Source organism: Manacus candei, unplaced genomic scaffold (assembly GCF_025592945.1).
Source record: "Manacus candei isolate 608988 ecotype Guabito, Panama unplaced genomic scaffold, ASM2559294v1 h1tg000057l, whole genome shotgun sequence".
NCBI lineage: Eukaryota > Metazoa > Chordata > Aves > Passeriformes > Pipridae > Manacus > Manacus candei.
In genome coordinates, this window is record NW_026138105.1 from 5,522,345 (window position 1) to 5,541,128 (window position 18,784).

The window sequence follows — 18,784 nt, forward strand, 5'->3', positions numbered from 1 at the left end:
TCTTTTTCCCTAAAGAGGGTCTACAGCATAATTAGCACTAAACACGTAATTAGTACTAAACGCTTGTAATCCACAGCCATCTTCCAGAAAAAACAACTTCAAGGAGCTGTCGGTTCAAACCACCAAATCTAAACTACTTAACAGTGTATGGAACCTTTAAGCTTCTGTTGAGAGCAAAAGAGGCAGAAAACAAGTTTATAGATCTGTAATCAGAAACGTCAGACAGCAGGGCAGCACCAAGGCTTGTTTTATATGCACCAGAAACACGTCAGCAGGAGAAGCGTCACAGCATGAGGGAAGGTTTCCTGCAAGAATATTTTAGTTACCTTGAGCCTGATTTTTATAATCCTCCCTGGTACTTCCAGTAATCTCGGCAGATCTGAGTAGAGGACTTGTAGAAAAGGCACTTCAGGCATTTCAGCATTCACCTGACATGCTTTAACACAAGGAACAAACGAAAAGAACGATCTAGTTTGGAACTTGAGAAATTATCCTGCTCTGGAGCTAGCAGGATGCAAAAGGAGCCAGGTGGCCTAATTCAAGTGCCAAAATGTACCTCAGTGGTATCACACATCTTCTGGGAGATGCAGCTTCCATCAGGAAGCTAGTTAGATAAGTGTCATGGAGAGCCAAGGCTGGGAATCCATGGAGGTTAGCTCCACATGGCACACAGAGCCTGCTCCCACCCCACCTCAGTCTGCTGCAGACTGCTGACATCCCAGCTCACATGCTCCATGGAACGCTCTGAGTCATGCTGCTAAGGCTGGAAAATAAATGGGTTTTAAAAAGCTCTGTGTTCTGCAAGCAGCACACTCAGTCTGGGGAGGCTGAGGCCCACGATACAGACATTGTTGCCCGTTTGCCCAAGACCCCCTTTGTGCACCAACTCATCATGGCTGCATGCAAACACAGTGGTGAACAGACAGCTACATGCACTCGACTTTAAGAAAAGAGTTAAGCCTTTTCTTAAAGGCCTCTTTATTTTTTTTAAATTCCTTCAAAACATAAATTAATTTAAACAAATCAGATGCAAAACACCTGCATTTTAAATTAGCATATATTTTACTGTATCAATCACAGCAACCTCATACAGTAAGATACACAAAAATAGAGCATGGTATCACTTCAATTCAACACAGGTTTGTACTACAGGATTCCATGACATATATACAGAGGACTTTTCTTTTTTCAGAGCAAGCATAGTCCCTGCTCTGGTCACCGTAAAAATTACGTGGCATCACAGTTTTAGTTATTCATTGTAGTGTGAGTAGCCATATGGAAATTGAACTTGTGAACTAGAAGATACACTGTAGAGCAGCCAAACAGGCATGACACTGCAGAAGGTGAACAAAACCAAAATAACCACCGAAAGGAAAACCACCTTCAGACTGCATTGTAATAGTAAAATTGTGTTTTAAATTCTTCACTATATACATAATGTATCTACATTTGTGTCATATTTATATATATATATATATTTATAAAAAACATACAAGAGTTTGAAAACCTTAAAATCATTCACCTAAACAACATTCACCCCAACCTTTAGGGTCAGCAAGGCAGTACTTGACCTTGACATTATGTTCAGTTGCAGTCCCTGATTGTTAAACACACACCATTCACTTTGTTTCTTAGTGCAAACTGGACAGTAACTTATTGTTCTCAGCCCTCTGTAAGACCCAGGTTCCATCTTATTTCCATTATGCTTCTGACACCCATTTACGGCTAAAATTATTTTAGCTATTTTACAATGTTAGCCTATATAATTTCCCCTTCTACCTACCTGAAGCCCTCCCCCCACCCAAAAAAATGTAAGACAAACAATCATTCATGCATGTTTGTGTCACACAGGGATTGATGGACACTGAATTGTGAAGCCTAGACTCTAACAGTGGTTAAAAACCCCTAAGTGAATAATTTCAGTGCAAAGTGGACTACATAGTTTACATCTCAGCTAGAGTTCTTTACAGATATTTTGAACACATTTAGTTCTGCACATCAGATTAGGTTGCCTGATACTTTGTGCTAACTAGCTAGTTGGAATAAGGGAGTTAGGATTCTTATGGGTTTCCTTTTAATAAAAAACTAAAGTCTATTCATAACCAGGTGTTCTTTGGGGGTCAAACTGTACAGAGCCCAGCACCAGGGAGTCCTGATTCTCAGTCAGGGCTCCCAAGTACTATAGCAATAGACAAGGGTTATTATCTGATTCACATCCATAACTGATGGGTTCACTTGAACAGGAGTCACAAATGAGCTCTGATTTTTAACCAGGCCAGTGCTTTACTTGCTGGACTACACTACGGACTTGGCAATGAATTTGGAAGCAAGCATAACATTAATACTTACAATTTCCATAACCACAAAGAAAAAGCGTGCACTGAGAAGCAAAATCCTGCAATTCTTAGACAAGACTCCACTCAGACTAGTGCTAGTCTTATCAGAGGGAAAAAAAAAAAGAAAAGGCAGATTAAAACCAAGAATTGATCAGAGCCAAGAACATCAGTCTGCCAGAGTGGCTATAATAAGCTATGAAATAAAGTACAAGGAAAAACAAAAGGTCACACCTGAACAAATAACCCAGAGAGACTTCATAGTTATAATGATTCTACCACTTTTAAGAACTCAACATATTAAATATTTATTAAAAATAAACTGTTTCCAAATCACCTATTTACAGTACAAAGAACAGTACTTAATACATGTGCAACAGAAAGTAAAGAAAATGGATACTCATCTGAGAGGACAACACCCCAGGCATCATCTGAGTGACACAGATACACGTTCACCTCTTTAAAATACCATACGGTAAAATCCAGAAGGATGATATTGGCAACACCGGAAAATAAAGCACGTATTACCCAGATTCAGATTACATAAGCTTGAGATAAACAACTGGGAGAGAAGGGGAGAAGGAGGAAACAAAGACAAAAGGAAGAGATGCTGTGGTGTTTGCATTTTGGAGATCAAGAAATGCAGACACATGTCAAAAAGTAGTCCTTGTTGGCAAAACAGGCCATTCACATATTTCCTGCACATTTTGAAGTCATACTTTATCAAAAACCGGCAGTTTTGTTGCTCATAGAAAATGAGAATCTTAATTCTCTGGCTTTATCTTCAAGCCCTGCCTGGCTTTGTTTGGGCCAGGAGATGACCGCGATGTAATAGAAAAGTGTGATGTTGCTTTTTAAAAATACAACAGCTGCCAAGTTTTAAGGAAAAATGTGTTCTCTCCCCCATTTAAATTGAAAAGCGATGATCATTTAGGAGTTACCTAAATTATAGCAGCATGAAATCTAATGGATCTGCAGCATCTATGAAGCCACAAAAACCAAGAACTGGCACCTGATCACTGAACCATGGTTCCAAATATTTGGACGTGTGGTTTTGGTAAGAGGTCAGTGTGGAGTCAGAACATTAGTTAGGATAGCCCTTTCCCCTTCCCCTTTCCTTCCCGAACAGACTAATCGGGTCTATCTATAGACCACGTGGGACAGCTGGGATGATTTATAGTTTAACTGGTTGTTAGGCAGGAACCTGTGGAGCTCGCTCTTCCTACAGCAGGGGTCATAATAGTAAGCATTGAGGCAAGAGTCACAGGAGACTTTCGAGCAGAACGTGCAAGTGTTCGCAGCTCCGGAGCGGTTACAGAAGCCGCAGCGAGAAGTGCCCGAAGGCTTGGATTTGGAGCTGAACTGAGCAGCTCTGTCTTGGCTCTGAGTCTGTGATGTGTACTGTGACTTCTCCCTCAGAGCAGACGCAGGTGACAAGCTGTCGTTTGGGAGTGGTTTGATTGAGTAGGTGCTCTGTTTCACCGCTGGGTATTCCTGCCTCGAGCTGAACAGATTGTCACACTTTTGGCAAACAGAAGTGCCGCAGGGTACACCACAGTTCTGGCACTTGGGGGAAGCTGTCTCTTTGGCTAGGTGGGTGCGTTTGTGGTAAACGGGGTTGGCATCGCTTCTTAACAGCCACACATCAGGCTTAATAGATTCTTGTCTTTTAAAATTTAACATACCCCTAGAATCGTGATCAGTATATAAATCTAAGTCCTCTTGGGCAGAAAAATAGGAGCTGTAAGGGACGTTTGTTCTTAGCATGCCATTGTGATGAGATGAAGTTGGCAAGTACTCGTCTGAACACCCGTGTGGGGAGCTGGACATGGTCAGCAGAGAGGGCGACGGGCGGATAATTTCATCTTTAATGTCATCTTCCGCATCGACCAAAATCGGCTCTTTCCTGAGGCTCAGGGAGCTCATCAAAGGCGGTTTCTTACTTTCCCAGTAACTGTCATACGTATCCACTGACTTGGAAGGCTTGCTCACCTTTGGCTTGAAGTAATCTTTAGAGGCCCGTTCACTGGCCGATTTCTGGAGCACCATCCGTGCCATGGAAGTGTTCAGGTTCTCCTTGCACTCCACACGCCGCTTCATGGCCTCGGAGCAGCCGCGCACGTCCTCGCTGCTGTTCTTCCGCTCGTTTATGACATCGATCTCCGAATAACCTTTATCCTTCACTTGCAAGTGGATTTCAAGAAGCTGCTCACATTCCACTTTGGCCAAAAAGAGTTCAAATGAAATCATTTTCACTTGGATGGCATCGACCTGCTCTTTGAGCTTATAGGTTGTTCCCAGTTCTGGGACATAGCCCATGTAGTTCAGAATCTGCCTTACATCATCTTCGGTTAGAGCAGACTTTACATAATAAACAAAGGGTCCAGTGTAGGTCTAAGGGGGAGGGGAGGGGAATAAAAGGAAAACTAGGTTACAAATTCAGTGGTGGACTAGATGTTCAGATAATTCAGTGACAGAGAGCATTATAATTAAATAGAATAATAACGACTGCGAACACATGCAACTCCCTTGGCAAGATGAGCTCAATTTCTGCAGCCCTCCTGTTCAGCAGATGGAAATTCCACATGAGGCAAATTCAAAGTAGGAGAGCTTTCATTCAAATTAAAATCCTGATTAGCATAATGTCCTCCCTGGTGATTTAAATCACTCTGCTATGCACTGACATTAACTTTTATGCATACCGGACATGTCTGCATTACAGGAAGTCTACCATGAAAGGCAAAAAGGCCGGAATTTTGGGAACTGCCCCAGCCAGGGGCAAGCTGGAGGCAAGAGGAACCCAGAATTACAGCAAGAGGGCCAAACTTCAGTTCAGCTTTAAAGGGACTTGAGGTGCACACTTTTTTCTGTACTGTTACTAAACAGTTTCAAACATCAGTTCTACTTAATTTAATATTAATTCAAAAAACTTCCACTAAAAGAGCCCCAAAAGCGAAGACACAAGTTTCTGCAAGTTGAAATACCCTCACAGCACCTGGCACACCTGAGGGATGTGCTTAACCCACTTCAGCCTGTTCTGGACTGTAGGCAGGAGCAGCACCAGAACTTAATCATAATGAAGATTTACAGAGAGATCCAGAAGAAAGACAGTTTCCCCTTGGGGAAACAGAGAACTCTCAAATGTTCTAATAATGTCCAAATTCTCTGCTCAACAGTGAAACTGTCTTTTTACTACTGCCAAGGACTGCAGACACCAATCCCATCAGTCTGTCTACCCAGCTTTCAGGCCTCAAAACTGTTCTTGCAATTCAGGTGCAGCATTCATTACTGAAACATTGCAGCAGCTTTGAATAAGCATCTAAGAACAGGTAAAAGATAAAACAGAAAACTCAACAGCAGAGAGCTCCCTATGTGATTTCCAGCACCCAAGCCCAGCAGTGTGTGAGTTCCCTCCTCTCTCTGAGATCCTGGCATAGGAAGATACATTTGAAAGTGCATTAAAATCAAAACTTCATGAACTGAGAACTGACAAGCAGATAAAAGATATTCTGAAAGCAATTATTTTGGAGATGTTCCTTCACCATTATCATACAATTTGTGTGAAGCTCAGCAAAGCATCCACTTGAACACATGCACTGGGCTTAGTACTTGTGTCCAGTAACAGCTGTGGCAAGACAGAAATCTAATCCAACTCAGGGGCTCACCTTCGTGAAAGCATCTCCAAGTAGAAATAAAACAGTGTAGCAAGGCAGACTGAACAACAACCTTAAACAAGCTCTTTTTCTATTTTATACACATTATGACTTCAGGTAGTACTTGCACTTCTGCTCTTGGGATACTCTCACCAGCACAAGTTCACTTATTTTACACAGAAACTTTCCTATGGCTTCTGTTCACCAACTGTATATAGACAAACATATATATCATGCCAATAAACAGAAAAAAAAAAAGAAGGCTTTAAAGGAACTGCATGAAATGTGTTAACAGAAAGGAAAACAAATCATGTTCTCACTACGGCTACACAAAAAACGTCTTACCTTGATATTTTTGAACTCCTTTTTCCAGGGGTACAGAAAGAGATTAATTCCAACTGTCTCGAGCATGTTGAATGCATTGTGGAGGCAATGTAAACTCGAGGATTTCACAGATCTCAGTGAGTTTTCAGCCATCTCATAAAATTTAATCAACCGGAATCTATAAAAGGGATCGATTTTGGGAAGGCAAAGTAAGGCCGCTGCTGCCACTCGCAAGTACTCATCGTTAATAGGACGCTGCTTGTTGTCAGAGGCATTCAGTTTGCACTCGTGGAACTGTACATACTTCCGAAATAAATCGTCTTTGTATTTTGTATCCATTGAAATCAGCGTTTCCCTCGCGCTGGGGCAGCTACCTCGTCTCTGTCATGGCTATTTGGCAGTAGGTTGAGTGTCTGGCATCAAGAATCTTCAGCAGTGGTAACTCCTGGAGCAGAAACTGAAAACAAAGACAGGTCACCCCAGGTGCCCACACCCCAGATGTCCACAGTATCTCCCTGCCCCACAGAGCTCTGTAATCCTGCTCTCACAGAGCAGCAGCTCCCACAACAGCCTCTCTAAGACTCCAGAACAGCACGAGCGGCCACAGAAATGCTGCTGTCCTGCTTCTCACTGTCATTCCCTGCTCCTCTCCCAAGTCCCTGCCCAAGTCAGCACCACCAGGCAACACCGAGAGCTCGGTACAGCAGAGCTGGGCAGGCTCCAGCCCACACTGAGGCTTCCCTGGCTCTGGGAACCCAGGGAGAAGTAACTCACAGCAAAAAAACTACAAGGAGAAGGATGAATTTTTAGAGTCTCTTCTCACCATTTTATTTTTCCCCTTCAGTTCGCAAAACTTATACAAACATTATTTTAAACAGTCCCTGGGGGGGTTTTTGTCCCTTTTTTTTTTCCATGCACAGTGATACAAAGTTTAAAAAAATTCCACCAAGAAGTTTCACTTTGCTCATCTTGGTAAAGCATCTACTTTTTTCCCCTCTTGTGGCACAGGACTGCCCCTAAACTGAGAGGGTTTATTTACTTTGCCTTCCGATTTCTAGCATTTTCTAGGCTTTTGTTGGCCACTGACATTCCATGTGCTGGCACTCCCAGTCCAGGCCCGTGCTGGGGCAGCTCTGCAGCCATCTCCAGAGGGCCCTCTCCCCTGCAAACCACAGCCCAAGTTTCAGCTGAATGCTAGCAGCTGCAAACACATCTGACATCTTTTAGGCAAAAATCCTACACCTGCCACCTTCAACTGCTTTATTGAAATCGAGCAAAACCCATTTCTGTGTTTCCAGCATGTGCTTTTGTTGGCAGGAATAGCTGCTTTTATGGGCACACTGATCTACATTTTCACCTCACTGAGCTCACACACTGCACTGAAGCAGCTGGTGACAAAAGAAGCTCCCAAACGCTGCTTTACCAAAACCTCGGTAATTAACAGGCCAAGTGACTCCATCTCAAATGCCCGAGGAACTTGTGATCAAAAAGCAGACCACAGGCTGTGTTCTTCACCTAAAAAGACAACCCAGCCCTTGAACTGATGGGAGGTGGGAGAAATCAGTGCAGTATTTCAATTGTAGTCAGTCTGAAACTGCACTTCAGAGAAGACTTTTCACCCGGTATTAATAGCTGCTAGAACAGCGATCAATTCCCCCCACCTCTGTTACAGTGAAAATCACTGCTAAGAGCAAAATTAACTGAACGAAAGGAGCCAAAACACAAAATACCAACAACCAAGAGGCCTGGAAAACAAACAAACAAAACCACCAGCCTAGCAGTTAACACTCCCTGATGAAAGGCTATGCTCAATGCCAGCCCCGTAGGGGGAAAGTTAAGTAGCAGTTCGGTTTCTGCTCCCAAGCACACGGTGCTGGTGTCAAAAGACAGGCTGTGAATCACAGGAAATGTGGAGTGCTAAGTTAACATCTCAGCATAAGGGCCAGGAGCAGTTCCCCCTCTCTCCACGTCCCTCCCCCAAGTTGTGCAGGATGGGTCTGTGGACAAAGACAGCAGAGCCTCTTCCTTGGCAAGAAGAGCTGCACAGGAGACTTGCAGAGAGAGATCTTTGTCTGGCACGTCAGTGAAACACCCCCAGGACACTGAATGATCCCGTGCTGACAAGGAACCGGAGTCAGAATAAGAGTTCCACCACCCCCACTGCCACTACCCACCAAACAAAGCACTCGGTTACACGTGAGAGATGTCAGGGTCAGGAGAGTTCCCAGACAAAAAGTCCTTCACCAAGGCCTTGCAGATGGCAGCCCCTGCCAGCCCTGCCTCTGCCCCGGGGGTTGCACACAGGTCAGGGTCGAACTGCAAACGAGGACAGACCAAACCCCCGGGCTCCGTCCCAGCCCCCCGGCAGCACAGCCATGGTTACAGGCTCGGGAGCCGCGCGGTGCAGCAGGCACGGATAAATATAGGCTTAACAGCGCACTGGTGACAGAGCACAGCGAGGAACGAGGCTGTTTTCTGCTGCAAATTATTGACTGAAAACCTCAAGATTTCCTGGAGATGCAAGAACAGTAAAGTCCAGTGTCTGCCCGGTGGGACAAGAGAACGTTCCTACCCATCTCCAGGGCCAAAACCTCACCCGAGGGAACCAAATGTCCGACCACGCTGGACCACTCGGCTGCACAAAAACCTTGACAGCAGCACGGGAGCAGCAGGAGACGGGTACTGAGGTGCACCCTCCTCGTGAGGTACACACACACTGCTCCTACCGTGGCCGAGAGCACCAGGAACGCCAGACTGTCGCCGAACACCTGACAAGGCTCCCGGACACAACGGCTCCCAACGGCCCCCGAGCCCCGCCGAGCGCTGTCCGCCGGTGGAGGGGCGGGCGGGGGCCCGCTCGGGGCCGGTTGGTGCCCGGTCACCTGTTGCAGAGCCGGGGTGAGGAACCCCCGGGCACCGCCGGGGCCTCCCCAGCGCCCGCCGAGCCCCGGCTCCGGGAGCCGCCGCCGCCGCCCCCGCCCGCCCCGCACAGCCCGCGCTGCGCCCGCCCGCCCAGCCGAGCCCCTGCTCCGCGGCCTGCCCCGAAACTCACCCCTCCGCTGCGGCGGCGGCGCCCGGTACCCCGTGCGCGGCCCCCGGTGCGCTGCCCCGCAGGGAACAGGGACCGCCCGCCCTCTCGGCTCGGGCAGGGCCGCGGCGGCGGCGACCCGGAACTGAACGGCGGCGACGGCGCTTCCGCCGCGGACGTCACGGGGCGGGGCGGGGCGGAGCCCTCAAGGCCGCACCCCTGGGGGCTGCGGGGGATGGAGCGGTCGTGGAATGTCTGCGGGGCTGTGGCGGAACCGGCCGTGGGACTCGCGCGGTGCCGGGAGCGGGGTTCGCGCCGCGCTGAGGGCCCAAGCGCGGCCCCGCCGCCAGGAACGGGAATAGGGATACGGGGCCACGCCCCCGCGCCGGGCCACGCCCATCGCAGCGACCACGCCCCCTGCGTGTGACCTCTCCCACCAGCCATGACGCGTTCATTTGCATGACCACGCCCACAGCGCCCGGTCCCGCCCCGGGGCGGGGCGGGGCCGCGCGTGCGCAGTGCGCCCCCTGGCGGCGCGGCGGAAGATGGCGGCGGGCGGCTCGTCGCGGGTCCCGGAGCGGCGGCAGGACCCGCTGTCCCGCCTCACCTGCCCCGTGTGCCTCGAGGTGTTCGAGAGCCCCATGCGCGTCCCCTGCGGACATGTGTGAGCGCCCGCCGGCGGACGGGGCGGGGGGGAAGGTGCCGGGGCTGGGCCCGCGGGGGCTGCGGGGCCTCCGGAGGAGCCGCAGCTCGGGGGGGGCTGGGGGCAGGGGCGGCGGTGTGAGGGCAGGGGCTGAGGGCAGGGGCTCCGCCGGCTGCTCTGCGACTCGGCAGCGGCTGAGGGGTGACCTGGAGCGTCCGTGAAAGAGAGAATTAAAGAAAAGCAGAGGCAGATATAAAGCCGCTATTCTTCCACTTTCGGTTCCTCACCTTGCTGAAGGATGCGGGCACGGAGCGCCGGGACAAGGGGGAATGGCTTCCCGCTGCTAGAGGGCAGGGTTACAGGGGATTTTGGGAATAAATCCTTCCCTGTGAGGGTGGGGAGGCCCTGGCACAGGTTGCTCAGAGAAGCTGCGGCTGCCCCATCCCTGGAACTGTCCAAGGCCAGGCTGGACGGGGCTTGGAGCAACTTGGGCTGGTGGAAGGTGTCCCTGCCCATGGCAGGGGTAGGAACGAGATGAGCTTTGAGGTCTCTTCCAACCAAACCACTTTATGATTCTACTGCCTTCAAAATCCACTTATAAAACTTATAAGGCTTACTAGTATTAGAAAAATAAAAAAAAACCTCAAAAAAAAAAAAAATGGTCCGCCCTGGGTCCACCCCCTGAGAACTGAGTCGGGGGGCTTTCGGGACCCCCTGTTCATCCCATCTTCCTCTCCCTCAGAGCACAAAGGGTACATAGTCACCCAATTCTTGACCGTATTCTGTGGTTTAGGCCCTGATATGCTGTTCTGCCAACAATCTAGGCCTTGCCTTGACAAAAGACTAAACATTTCTACTGGTTTCAGGAGTAGGACTGATATAGGGAGCATAGAATGGGGTAAGAGGGTTAAAGAATGTGTAAACAAGGGTGCTAGAGAGAAAGGGAGCCCTGTCCAACAGCAAATAACGCTGGGCAGGACAGCCTGGGATCCTCCTGCTCCTCCCTTGGGAGCCCGAGTGCCAACGGGCCGCTGCTTTCCCCGATCTCATGTCTCAGGACTCGGTTATCCCTGCGGGCAGGGGGCAGGGAGGGCATGGGTGTGGTGCTGGTGCCCACCACAGGTTTTTCTCCACCACAGGTTCTGCACGCCGTGCCTGCAGGAGTGTCTCAAGCCCAAAAAACCAGTGTGTGGCGTGTGCCGCAGCACCCTGTCCCCTGGGAGCAGAGCTCTGGACCTGGAAAAGCAGATTGAAACCACAGAGACCACTTGCAATGGCTGCAACAAAAAGGTATGAAGGTGGTTGGAAGTTAAGTGCCTGAGGTGTGCCTGCTCAGCGACACTGCTCAGAGGGAAATAAAGTGCTTGCTCCTCAGCTTTCGGCAGAATCAGGTCAAAATGTTCATTCTGATATGTTCTAAAGGTATTTGATAAAGGCAGCACCCAAATGTTGGCATTCTTTCCACAGTTTTTTTGTTGTTCAGGAAGTGAATTTCAGTTGAAAGAGACTGATTTTAAAATTACAGTAAAGCCTTGCTGCTGTGGCAATGTCCTTGTGAATGAAACAGTGTAATGAAACAGTGCTTGTGGGAGTTAGAGAGTGAGCTCTGGCTCCATAACAGAAATTTATTTGCTTTTTTTGCAATAGTCACCAGTCAGAGTTGTCTTGCATGGCTGGTGTATTCCATGGACTTACTGGTTGTTGTGTCTTGCATGTTGAATGCCTGTGTGACATCCTTCCTGGGCTTCCCTTTCCCTTGGTGAAGTTGAGCTGCTCAGCCCCTTATACATTAAGTGAATGTATAAGAAAATATCCTAGCACATGACAGAGCAACAGGAAAAGGATAATTAGACAAACTAAGGTGAGGGTAAGGGTTCAGTTAGTTTCACTGTTTATTTCTGGGTCATTTCTTTATTCTGTCTCCATTCCAGCTGAGAAAAAACTGCAGTGTCTTGAGTTACAGCTTCCCTTGTTGTAAATCTGAGTTTTCATTAATGGGATTGAACAATTAGCAATCAGTTTATACCAAGAACTGTCCTAAAAGCCGAGTTATTTTCCATACACTGTTCTCCTCAGTGACCAGGTGAACTGGCTTTATAGGAAGCTTTTGTTTATCTACTATAGTATGGTATATAAAACAGTATGTAGTATAGGTTAAGAGAAGTGAGCTGTCCTGAGCAGGGGTGTGTGTAACATAGTACAGGCAGCAAAGTTACAGGTTAACTAATCTGTATCTCAAAAGTTTTCCACCTCACCAGCTGAAGTATTTGGATTTTCTGCTTTAACACTTGTACAGGAAGCTGCTCTGGGTTACATGTTTGCTGCTTCTGCTTAGAAGTGTAGCAGGAAGTGCAGGTAGTTTGAGTTAATGTGCTGTGCCATTGTTGCCTGCACAGATGTACCTCTCCAAGATGCGCAGCCACGCGGCCTCATGCTCCAAGTACCAGAATTACATCATGGAAGGTGTGAAAGCTGTGACTAAAGAACCCCTCCACAACACCAGGTAACAGCTCTGCTCTGAAGTGCTTGGCTTTTTTGTCACAAAAAGGAATCTCAAAGTACGAGCAGACTTTACCTCCTCCCTCGGTTTGGGTGTTAATTTTTATATGGTTAAAAACTGAGCCTTGATCCTGCAGCTGACTGTGCCCAGGCAAGCTGTGCTGTTTCTGCTTAGTCCATGCACAGGACATCTTTAAGATCAGGGTATTCTGTACAATGTGGCTGGGTTTTTAAAAGAAGCTTCTATCTTTCTGTCTCTTAGTTGTACTCACTTATGGTGAGGGGAAGTAGGAATTGGTTGCAGTGCACTCATGTGTGTGGTACCCTGTGCATTTAAAGAGAACATTTGGCATTGGAACATTTGTAAAAGAACTGTAGATCAGTCTAATATGGACAATGTTGAGTTCCTTAAGCTATTGTTAGGAGTTTACAAACTGATTGTTAAAATTAGCTTGTCCTAATTGAATAAGTAAGATTATTGCTTTGAATAATTTGTATGTGTAAATAACCCCTTTTTCTCCTCCCCCCCAACCAGGAACTTCCCAAATCGCTTCACCTTTCCTTGTCCGTATTGCAGCGAGAAAAACTTTGATCAGGAAGGGCTGGTTGAACACTGCAAAGCATTGCACAGCATGGATGCAAAACAAGTGGTAATAAAGAGTCTTGGTGCAAGAATTGCAACGAAGTCTAGTCTTAAAGCCCTTTGAAACAGTGAATTAGAGACTTACTCTTGAACTAAGTGCATATAATTATTTCTGTTAAGTCCAGTGTGGCTCTGCTGGTCATGCCTTTAACTCTCACGTAATTCTGCTGTTGGCTTTCAGTGCATTCTCTGGAGGTGACTGGTCTCTACTCTGACTGCAGCTGGGCCACATCCTCCTTTCATATTTGAAAAATGGCAGGCACTCAAAGTTAATTGGACACACCAAATTAATAAAATATAATTTAAAAAAAGGTCGTACATTTAACTTTCCTCTGTGCTGTTTTCAGCAAGAAGATACTATAAGCCACTGGGGAAAATGCTTGCAAAAAATAGTATACTGTTCTAGTAGTCTTTCTGTGATACTTCCTCTTATGTAAGAGGAATTGCAAAACATGGAACTGAATTTGAAACTTTCGTTCTTCTGGGAAGTTTTTTGGAATTCCACATTAGTCAGGAAAAAAAGTTCCTTTTTTCTCCTGGAGAGTAGTGAGTTCTGATTTTCTGAATGTGGGAGAAGAGTAAGCTGTTCCATTTCAGGGATCTAAGACATCAATTAAAATTGTCTGAGGCTTTTGTATCAAATATCCCAGCAAGGTATTGGGCAGCACTTTGCATATAAAATAGTGGCAGCACAAACCTTGAACTTCAACCCTCCACACTGTCCCTGCCCTGCCCTCCATGCTGCCAATGTAAAAGGATTTAACCATTGGGGCCTAATTGGCTTTTTTGGGTTTTTCTTGAAGGTTTGCCCGATTTGTGCCTCAATGCCATGGGGAGATCCAAATTACAGGAGTGCTAACTTCATGGAGCATCTGCAGAGGCGACACCGCTTCTCCTATGACACCTTTGTGGTATGTGTATCCTCCCCCTTGGAATGCAGCCTGAGGGCTCATAAACCTGGGCTGTGTGACATGGCCACTGCTGTGAAACCCCACCCTGCACATGGTGTCCTGAGAGGAATTGGAGAGTCAAAGGGAAGGACAGCTTTTGCTGCTGTTATTTGTTGTGTTAACCAGTGTGGCTGTTGCAATAAAGAATTTCTGTCCCCTTTGTTCACAGGATTATGATGCTGATGAAGATGATATGATGGAACAGGTTTTGATGCGTTCTTTGAGGGATAAATGATCCAGTTAGAAGATTAACTGTAAAACCAAGCTTCCACAAGGGGGAAATGCCCAGCATCCTTGCACTTCTCCCTGCACATCCCAAGATTAACTCAGGCGTCCAGAAATATGGAAGACTTTAATCCTATCTCAGTTTCAAATCCTGGTTTGATATTTCTGTACCACTCCAGTCTTTTGGTATCATGGTCTCTTGCCATTCAGCCCTATCAGCCTCATTTTTCTACTTACTTCACACAAAGCTTAATTATAGATCACCATGTGGGAACCAAATCTTTTTCCTTTCCCTGTGCCCATTTCTTGGTTTCTTTGGCAGTTGTGTTCCTTTGACTGTCTAAAAACAGAAACATTCCAAATGGAGTGGCCTGAACTAGTTAATAAATATCTCTTCCCAGTCTCATTTACATATCCCAAGTGATAGTATGTGAGGTGTATTTGTAGCTCTGTTTCCCTTTAGTGAGACTTCCAGGTGCTAACTGTAACTGTCAGACCAGCTCTCATTTAAAGTGACCTCTGATACCTGTGATTCCATAATGTTTCCCAGTGTTTCAGTCCTTAACAGGCAGCCTCCCAACTATATGGAAAACATATCCTCAGTATGAGTCTTCAAACTGTAAACTTTCTTAGCAAATCTTTGCACTGTGTAATCAACTAGTCCAAAATACTTCAGTTCTATGCATGATGATTACTTTCCTCCCTACTCTTACTATAATTTCTAGCCTGTAAAATTAACTTAATTGTTGGTCTTAGTTAAAACACATAATTTTTAACTATATTAGCAAATATTAATCATAATTGCTGGCTTTATGATTAAATTGGTGGCTTTGAAACTGGTTTTCTAGTGATTTTAAGCCTTATCCTGACAGGGGAATTCAGAAGGTTTTTTTTCAATACCTCTGCTTTCTATTTAAACTAAAATTTTCATATATATTCCTGGTTTTTCCATCTCTCAAGACAAGCTGGTGGCAAAACTTAGCAGTAGTTCACAGCACTTTCTTTTTGCATCACAGATTTAATCAGGTATTTTGAATTCCTGTTCTTAATATAAATGTTCCCACAGCAGCTGAAGCTGTACTTGGATGGTTTTCCATCTAGCTAGCAGTATGTGTGTAGTCAGGTCTAGCTTTCAAGAAAAATTAAAATATAACCCTGAAAGCAGGATGACAATTCCAGTCTGTGATCAATGGATACTCTGTTTTCAAGCCTACACTTTTAGCACAGAGATTCCTTAGTTTTAATTTGATGTTTTCAGTAACTTCACAGACAAGCTGTTGAGATGTAACAGTCTAAGACACCCGACCAGAGCTTGTAAATCACTTTAGTGTTGAGATGTCTAATGTAAGCATTGCAATTGGAGCAGTGGACCTGCACCACCCCAGAACTGAGCACTAATTAATTTATTTGAGCAGTAACCTTACTCATCATGCTCTTCAGACTGCAGTGTAGCCTTACCCTGAAAATAATGAAACCACCCCACTGAAAACCTCTGATCAAACTTTGTGTCCAGCCAGACCTCTAACATGCATCAGTTGGACTTGGGTTTAGTGTGTTTTCCCCTTGGTTTGGGCTGTTACAGACTTATCACTAAGTATCTGCATGGGGACTGGAAGCTCAGTCCTGGAGGGTAGGAATTGTGGATCTCATGGTTCAGTGGGAAAGGAACTGTGTTTGAAGGTGGTTATTTTAATGCTTGACCTGCAAAGAGATGACAATTTATTGGGGGTTGGATGGGGATCTCTGGGTTCTGGCTAGAGTGCAGTTTGGTGATGCCCATTGCCAGGAATCCAGATTCCTGCTACTGTTCTAAGTGCACTTCCATGCAATTCTGGTAAAATGTTTAAGGAGCAGTTAGAGCTTCCGAGCAATTACTTTGTCATGTTTTTGACTTTTGGAGACAAGTTACAAATAAAGGCCATTTAATTTATAAAATCCTATCTTTGTGTCACCCCTTGTCATTTCTTCCTCATGGAAGACCTCCCGAAAAACTCTTCTTGCCAGCTGCATAACTCTACAGAGAGCACAGTAGATGTTGAGAAATGCAGGAACTTTAACTTTTGGCTTCCATTAAATATTTTGTACAGAATTAGTTGGAACTTTATTTATAATCTTTCAAAGAGCGGACCGTGGAGGTTATGAAAAACAGTTCGGATTGAGTGTGGATAAAATTGTGCTAGAGCTGACCAGAGCACTGCAGGTGCAGCCTTGGGTGGGATCCTCCTGTAATCCATGGAAACAACCTCTCGAGAGTCCAGCAGGGCTTTTCTGTGGAGACCACTGCAGCTGCCATAGCAGAGTACTGGCTGGAAAATGCATGCTAGTTGTGCTTGAGGTTTGGTTCCAGGAGTGAGGAGTGAGCAGCAGCAGCGTGGACAGCACTGCTTCCCATCTGCTGAGCACCCATCGGGCTGCCCTGAGATACACACAGACTTCCACTGAGCCCAGCTGCTGAGGAGCCTTGTGTCTCCATCAACTCACACAGACATGTTTGCACTCGCTGGGGTACATCTTACTGATGATACTTGTGGGTTGATGTAAAGCCGTTCAGCTCATTTGGGTCATTAAAAAATCCTTGGTATAGAACAAGCCGGTCAGGGCTTCCAAACCCTTGGAGTGTCCCTGCGGAAGAGTGAAGTGCTCTGCCAGAGCTGCTCTCGCCTCGTCAGCACCTGATCGTGCAGCCGCAAACCCTGAGCGCCCATTGTGGGTGATAATGCAATCGGGCCAGCTCGGACCTGTGAAATTCCCCAAGTCTGGCACGAGGAGTCAGCCTTAATAGGACAGTTAGCACAGAGAGACAGGATGGGAGGAGACAGGCTAGCAGCTGAGCTATTTTATTAAGTGCATCTTTCTCAGCTAACGACTGGCCTTAATAGGTCTGACAAATTGTTGTCGGCATTAATTGTCTAACGCACAGGCATTGCATCATCTGGAATTACAGTGGTAAATCCCCATGGTCTCCTTATGCTGTGGGGATGAGATTTTGTCAAGGATCCTATCCATAATAAGGCATTGGTGGTATATTCCGGGTCCTCATGTCACCTGATTGACAAGAGAATAGCAAATTTCCTTTGAGGCCCTTGGCCAGCTATCCTGCACAGGTACTGGTGAGACCAATGCAGGAAGGATTAATCAACCAAGGCTGTGTTAAGTCATGGAAAAGCAAATGAGGGATGTGCTCATAGTCCTAAAGCTTTTTTTTTTCTTTTTAAATATACTAAAAATTATAACGGGGCATTTACCTCTTTTGGGGCTGGGGTTTTATTTGTTTTCCTAATGCAGAGCTTCATGTCACAGTTGCATTGGTCTGTGCTTCATCAAAAGCAACTCACTGTTTTATGGGCAAATTCCATTATTCTACAGGACTGTTGAAACCACTATGAAACCTTGCTTTTCCTTCCCTACTCCTTCCCCAAAACCCCAGAAAATACTTAGCACTTAGTGAAAAATTAGTGTCATTGCTACAGACTTGGGTCTCTCTTCTAGTTCTTCTCACATTTGTTCTGTCTTTACCCGGTACTCCGACGTTTTGGTTTAAACAAAGAATTCAGTGGAGCTTCTGGGAGCAGCTTTAGTCCCCCATGCAGAGAGCGACGGTCCGTCCCCCAACCCGAGTGCAGGGGATGAGCTCCCCCGCCCCGCTGCAGCGGTGGCCGCTCGGCGAGCGCTGACAGCAGAGGGAGGTCTTGCATCTTGGAGAGAGCGAGGCTCCCTCCTCCCGGCCCTGTGCTCAGCCCCGGCCTCCTCCACCGGGCTCAGGGGCTGCTGTGGGTTCCAGGGAGCTTCTCCGGCCTTGCAGTGAGGTGTCACACCCCGTCCCCACAGCTCACGGTCAGAGCTTCCCTTCGCCCCACCACAGCCTCCCTTGGTGTCAGGTGCTCTGCTCTGCAGCCAGATATTCGAGATGCTTCACAGAGCCATGGGGCCAAAGAAAGTAATAAGAAGTAATAAATAATAAGTAATTTGTAGCAGATCTGTTGCTCTGGAGGTGGTTGGAGTGTACATGTGAGCTCCTTGGGCCAGTCCATGTGGGTCTGGGATTGGAGCTGTGCCACAGGGTGGTGGCCAGTCTACTCTGACTGCCCTAAGGCTCAGCTGCTGCCAGAACCCAGTAGTTCAGTGCAGGGTGGGACAGCTGAGAAACCACTGCCACTTCCAGCCCATGAACCATTGCAGAGCTTCCCCTCCCCTCTGTGTCCTGCTCTCTGTCCTGTAGCATCCTGGCTCACAGGCAGGTCAGGTCACTTGGTCTCAGTTTTTCCCCTAGCACAGGCAAGTTTTTTCCACATGCAGTGATTGGAACAGTTTATTACCATTTCAGAAAGAACAGAGGAGCAGGCTTTGCTTCTTGAAAGAAAACCACCTCACTGTGTTCCTTGTATGAGTGTCCCCAGTGTAACCACATCCGTGGCAGGTGGAGGATGGGGGGGGGCACTGCTGAGGGGCTGGGGGAGGCACCTGCACAGCACCCGGACTGCTGCCC

The 18,784-nt window shown here is 46.8% G+C and overlaps 2 protein-coding genes across 2 annotated transcripts; one reads left to right on the plus strand and one right to left on the minus strand.

Annotated features, from left to right (window-relative positions):
* Nucleotides 1-941: 941 nt before the first annotated feature.
* Nucleotides 942-9,522, minus strand: SPATA2 (spermatogenesis associated 2). The gene is made up of 3 exons (XM_051802787.1): nt 9,363-9,522; nt 6,332-6,767; nt 942-4,727 (listed from the first exon to the last, which is right to left on the minus strand). Exons 2-3 carry the CDS (start codon nt 6,647-6,649, stop codon nt 3,474-3,476), a joined length of 1,572 nt encoding a protein of 523 aa, XP_051658747.1. The 5' UTR covers nt 6,650-6,767; nt 9,363-9,522; the 3' UTR covers nt 942-3,473.
* A 317-nt stretch (nt 9,523-9,839) lies between these two features.
* On the plus strand, nt 9,840-16,238 carry RNF114 (ring finger protein 114). Its single transcript, XM_051802825.1, has 6 exons — nt 9,840-10,002; nt 11,121-11,271; nt 12,378-12,484; nt 13,016-13,130; nt 13,927-14,034; nt 14,243-16,238. Exons 1-6 carry the CDS (start codon nt 9,884-9,886, stop codon nt 14,306-14,308), a joined length of 666 nt encoding a protein of 221 aa, XP_051658785.1. The 5' UTR covers nt 9,840-9,883; the 3' UTR covers nt 14,309-16,238.
* Nucleotides 16,239-18,784: the final 2,546 nt, after the last annotated feature.

Excerpts from the sequence above, each read along its gene's own strand:
- SPATA2 (XM_051802787.1), bottom strand. The coding sequence starts at position 6,649 with ATGGATACAAAATACAAAGACGATTTATTTCGGAAGTATGTACAGTTC. Across the intron at positions 4,728-6,331 it reads AGGAGTTCAAAAATATCAAG|ACCTACACTGGACCCTTTGT; the intron begins GTAAGACGTTTT and ends CCTCCCCCTTAG.
- RNF114 (XM_051802825.1), top strand. The coding sequence starts at position 9,884 with ATGGCGGCGGGCGGCTCGTCGCGGGTCCCGGAGCGGCGGCAGGACCCG. Across the intron at positions 10,003-11,120 it reads CGCGTCCCCTGCGGACATGT|GTTCTGCACGCCGTGCCTGC; the intron begins GTGAGCGCCCGC and ends TCTCCACCACAG. Across the intron at positions 11,272-12,377 it reads GCAATGGCTGCAACAAAAAG|ATGTACCTCTCCAAGATGCG; the intron begins GTATGAAGGTGG and ends TTGCCTGCACAG.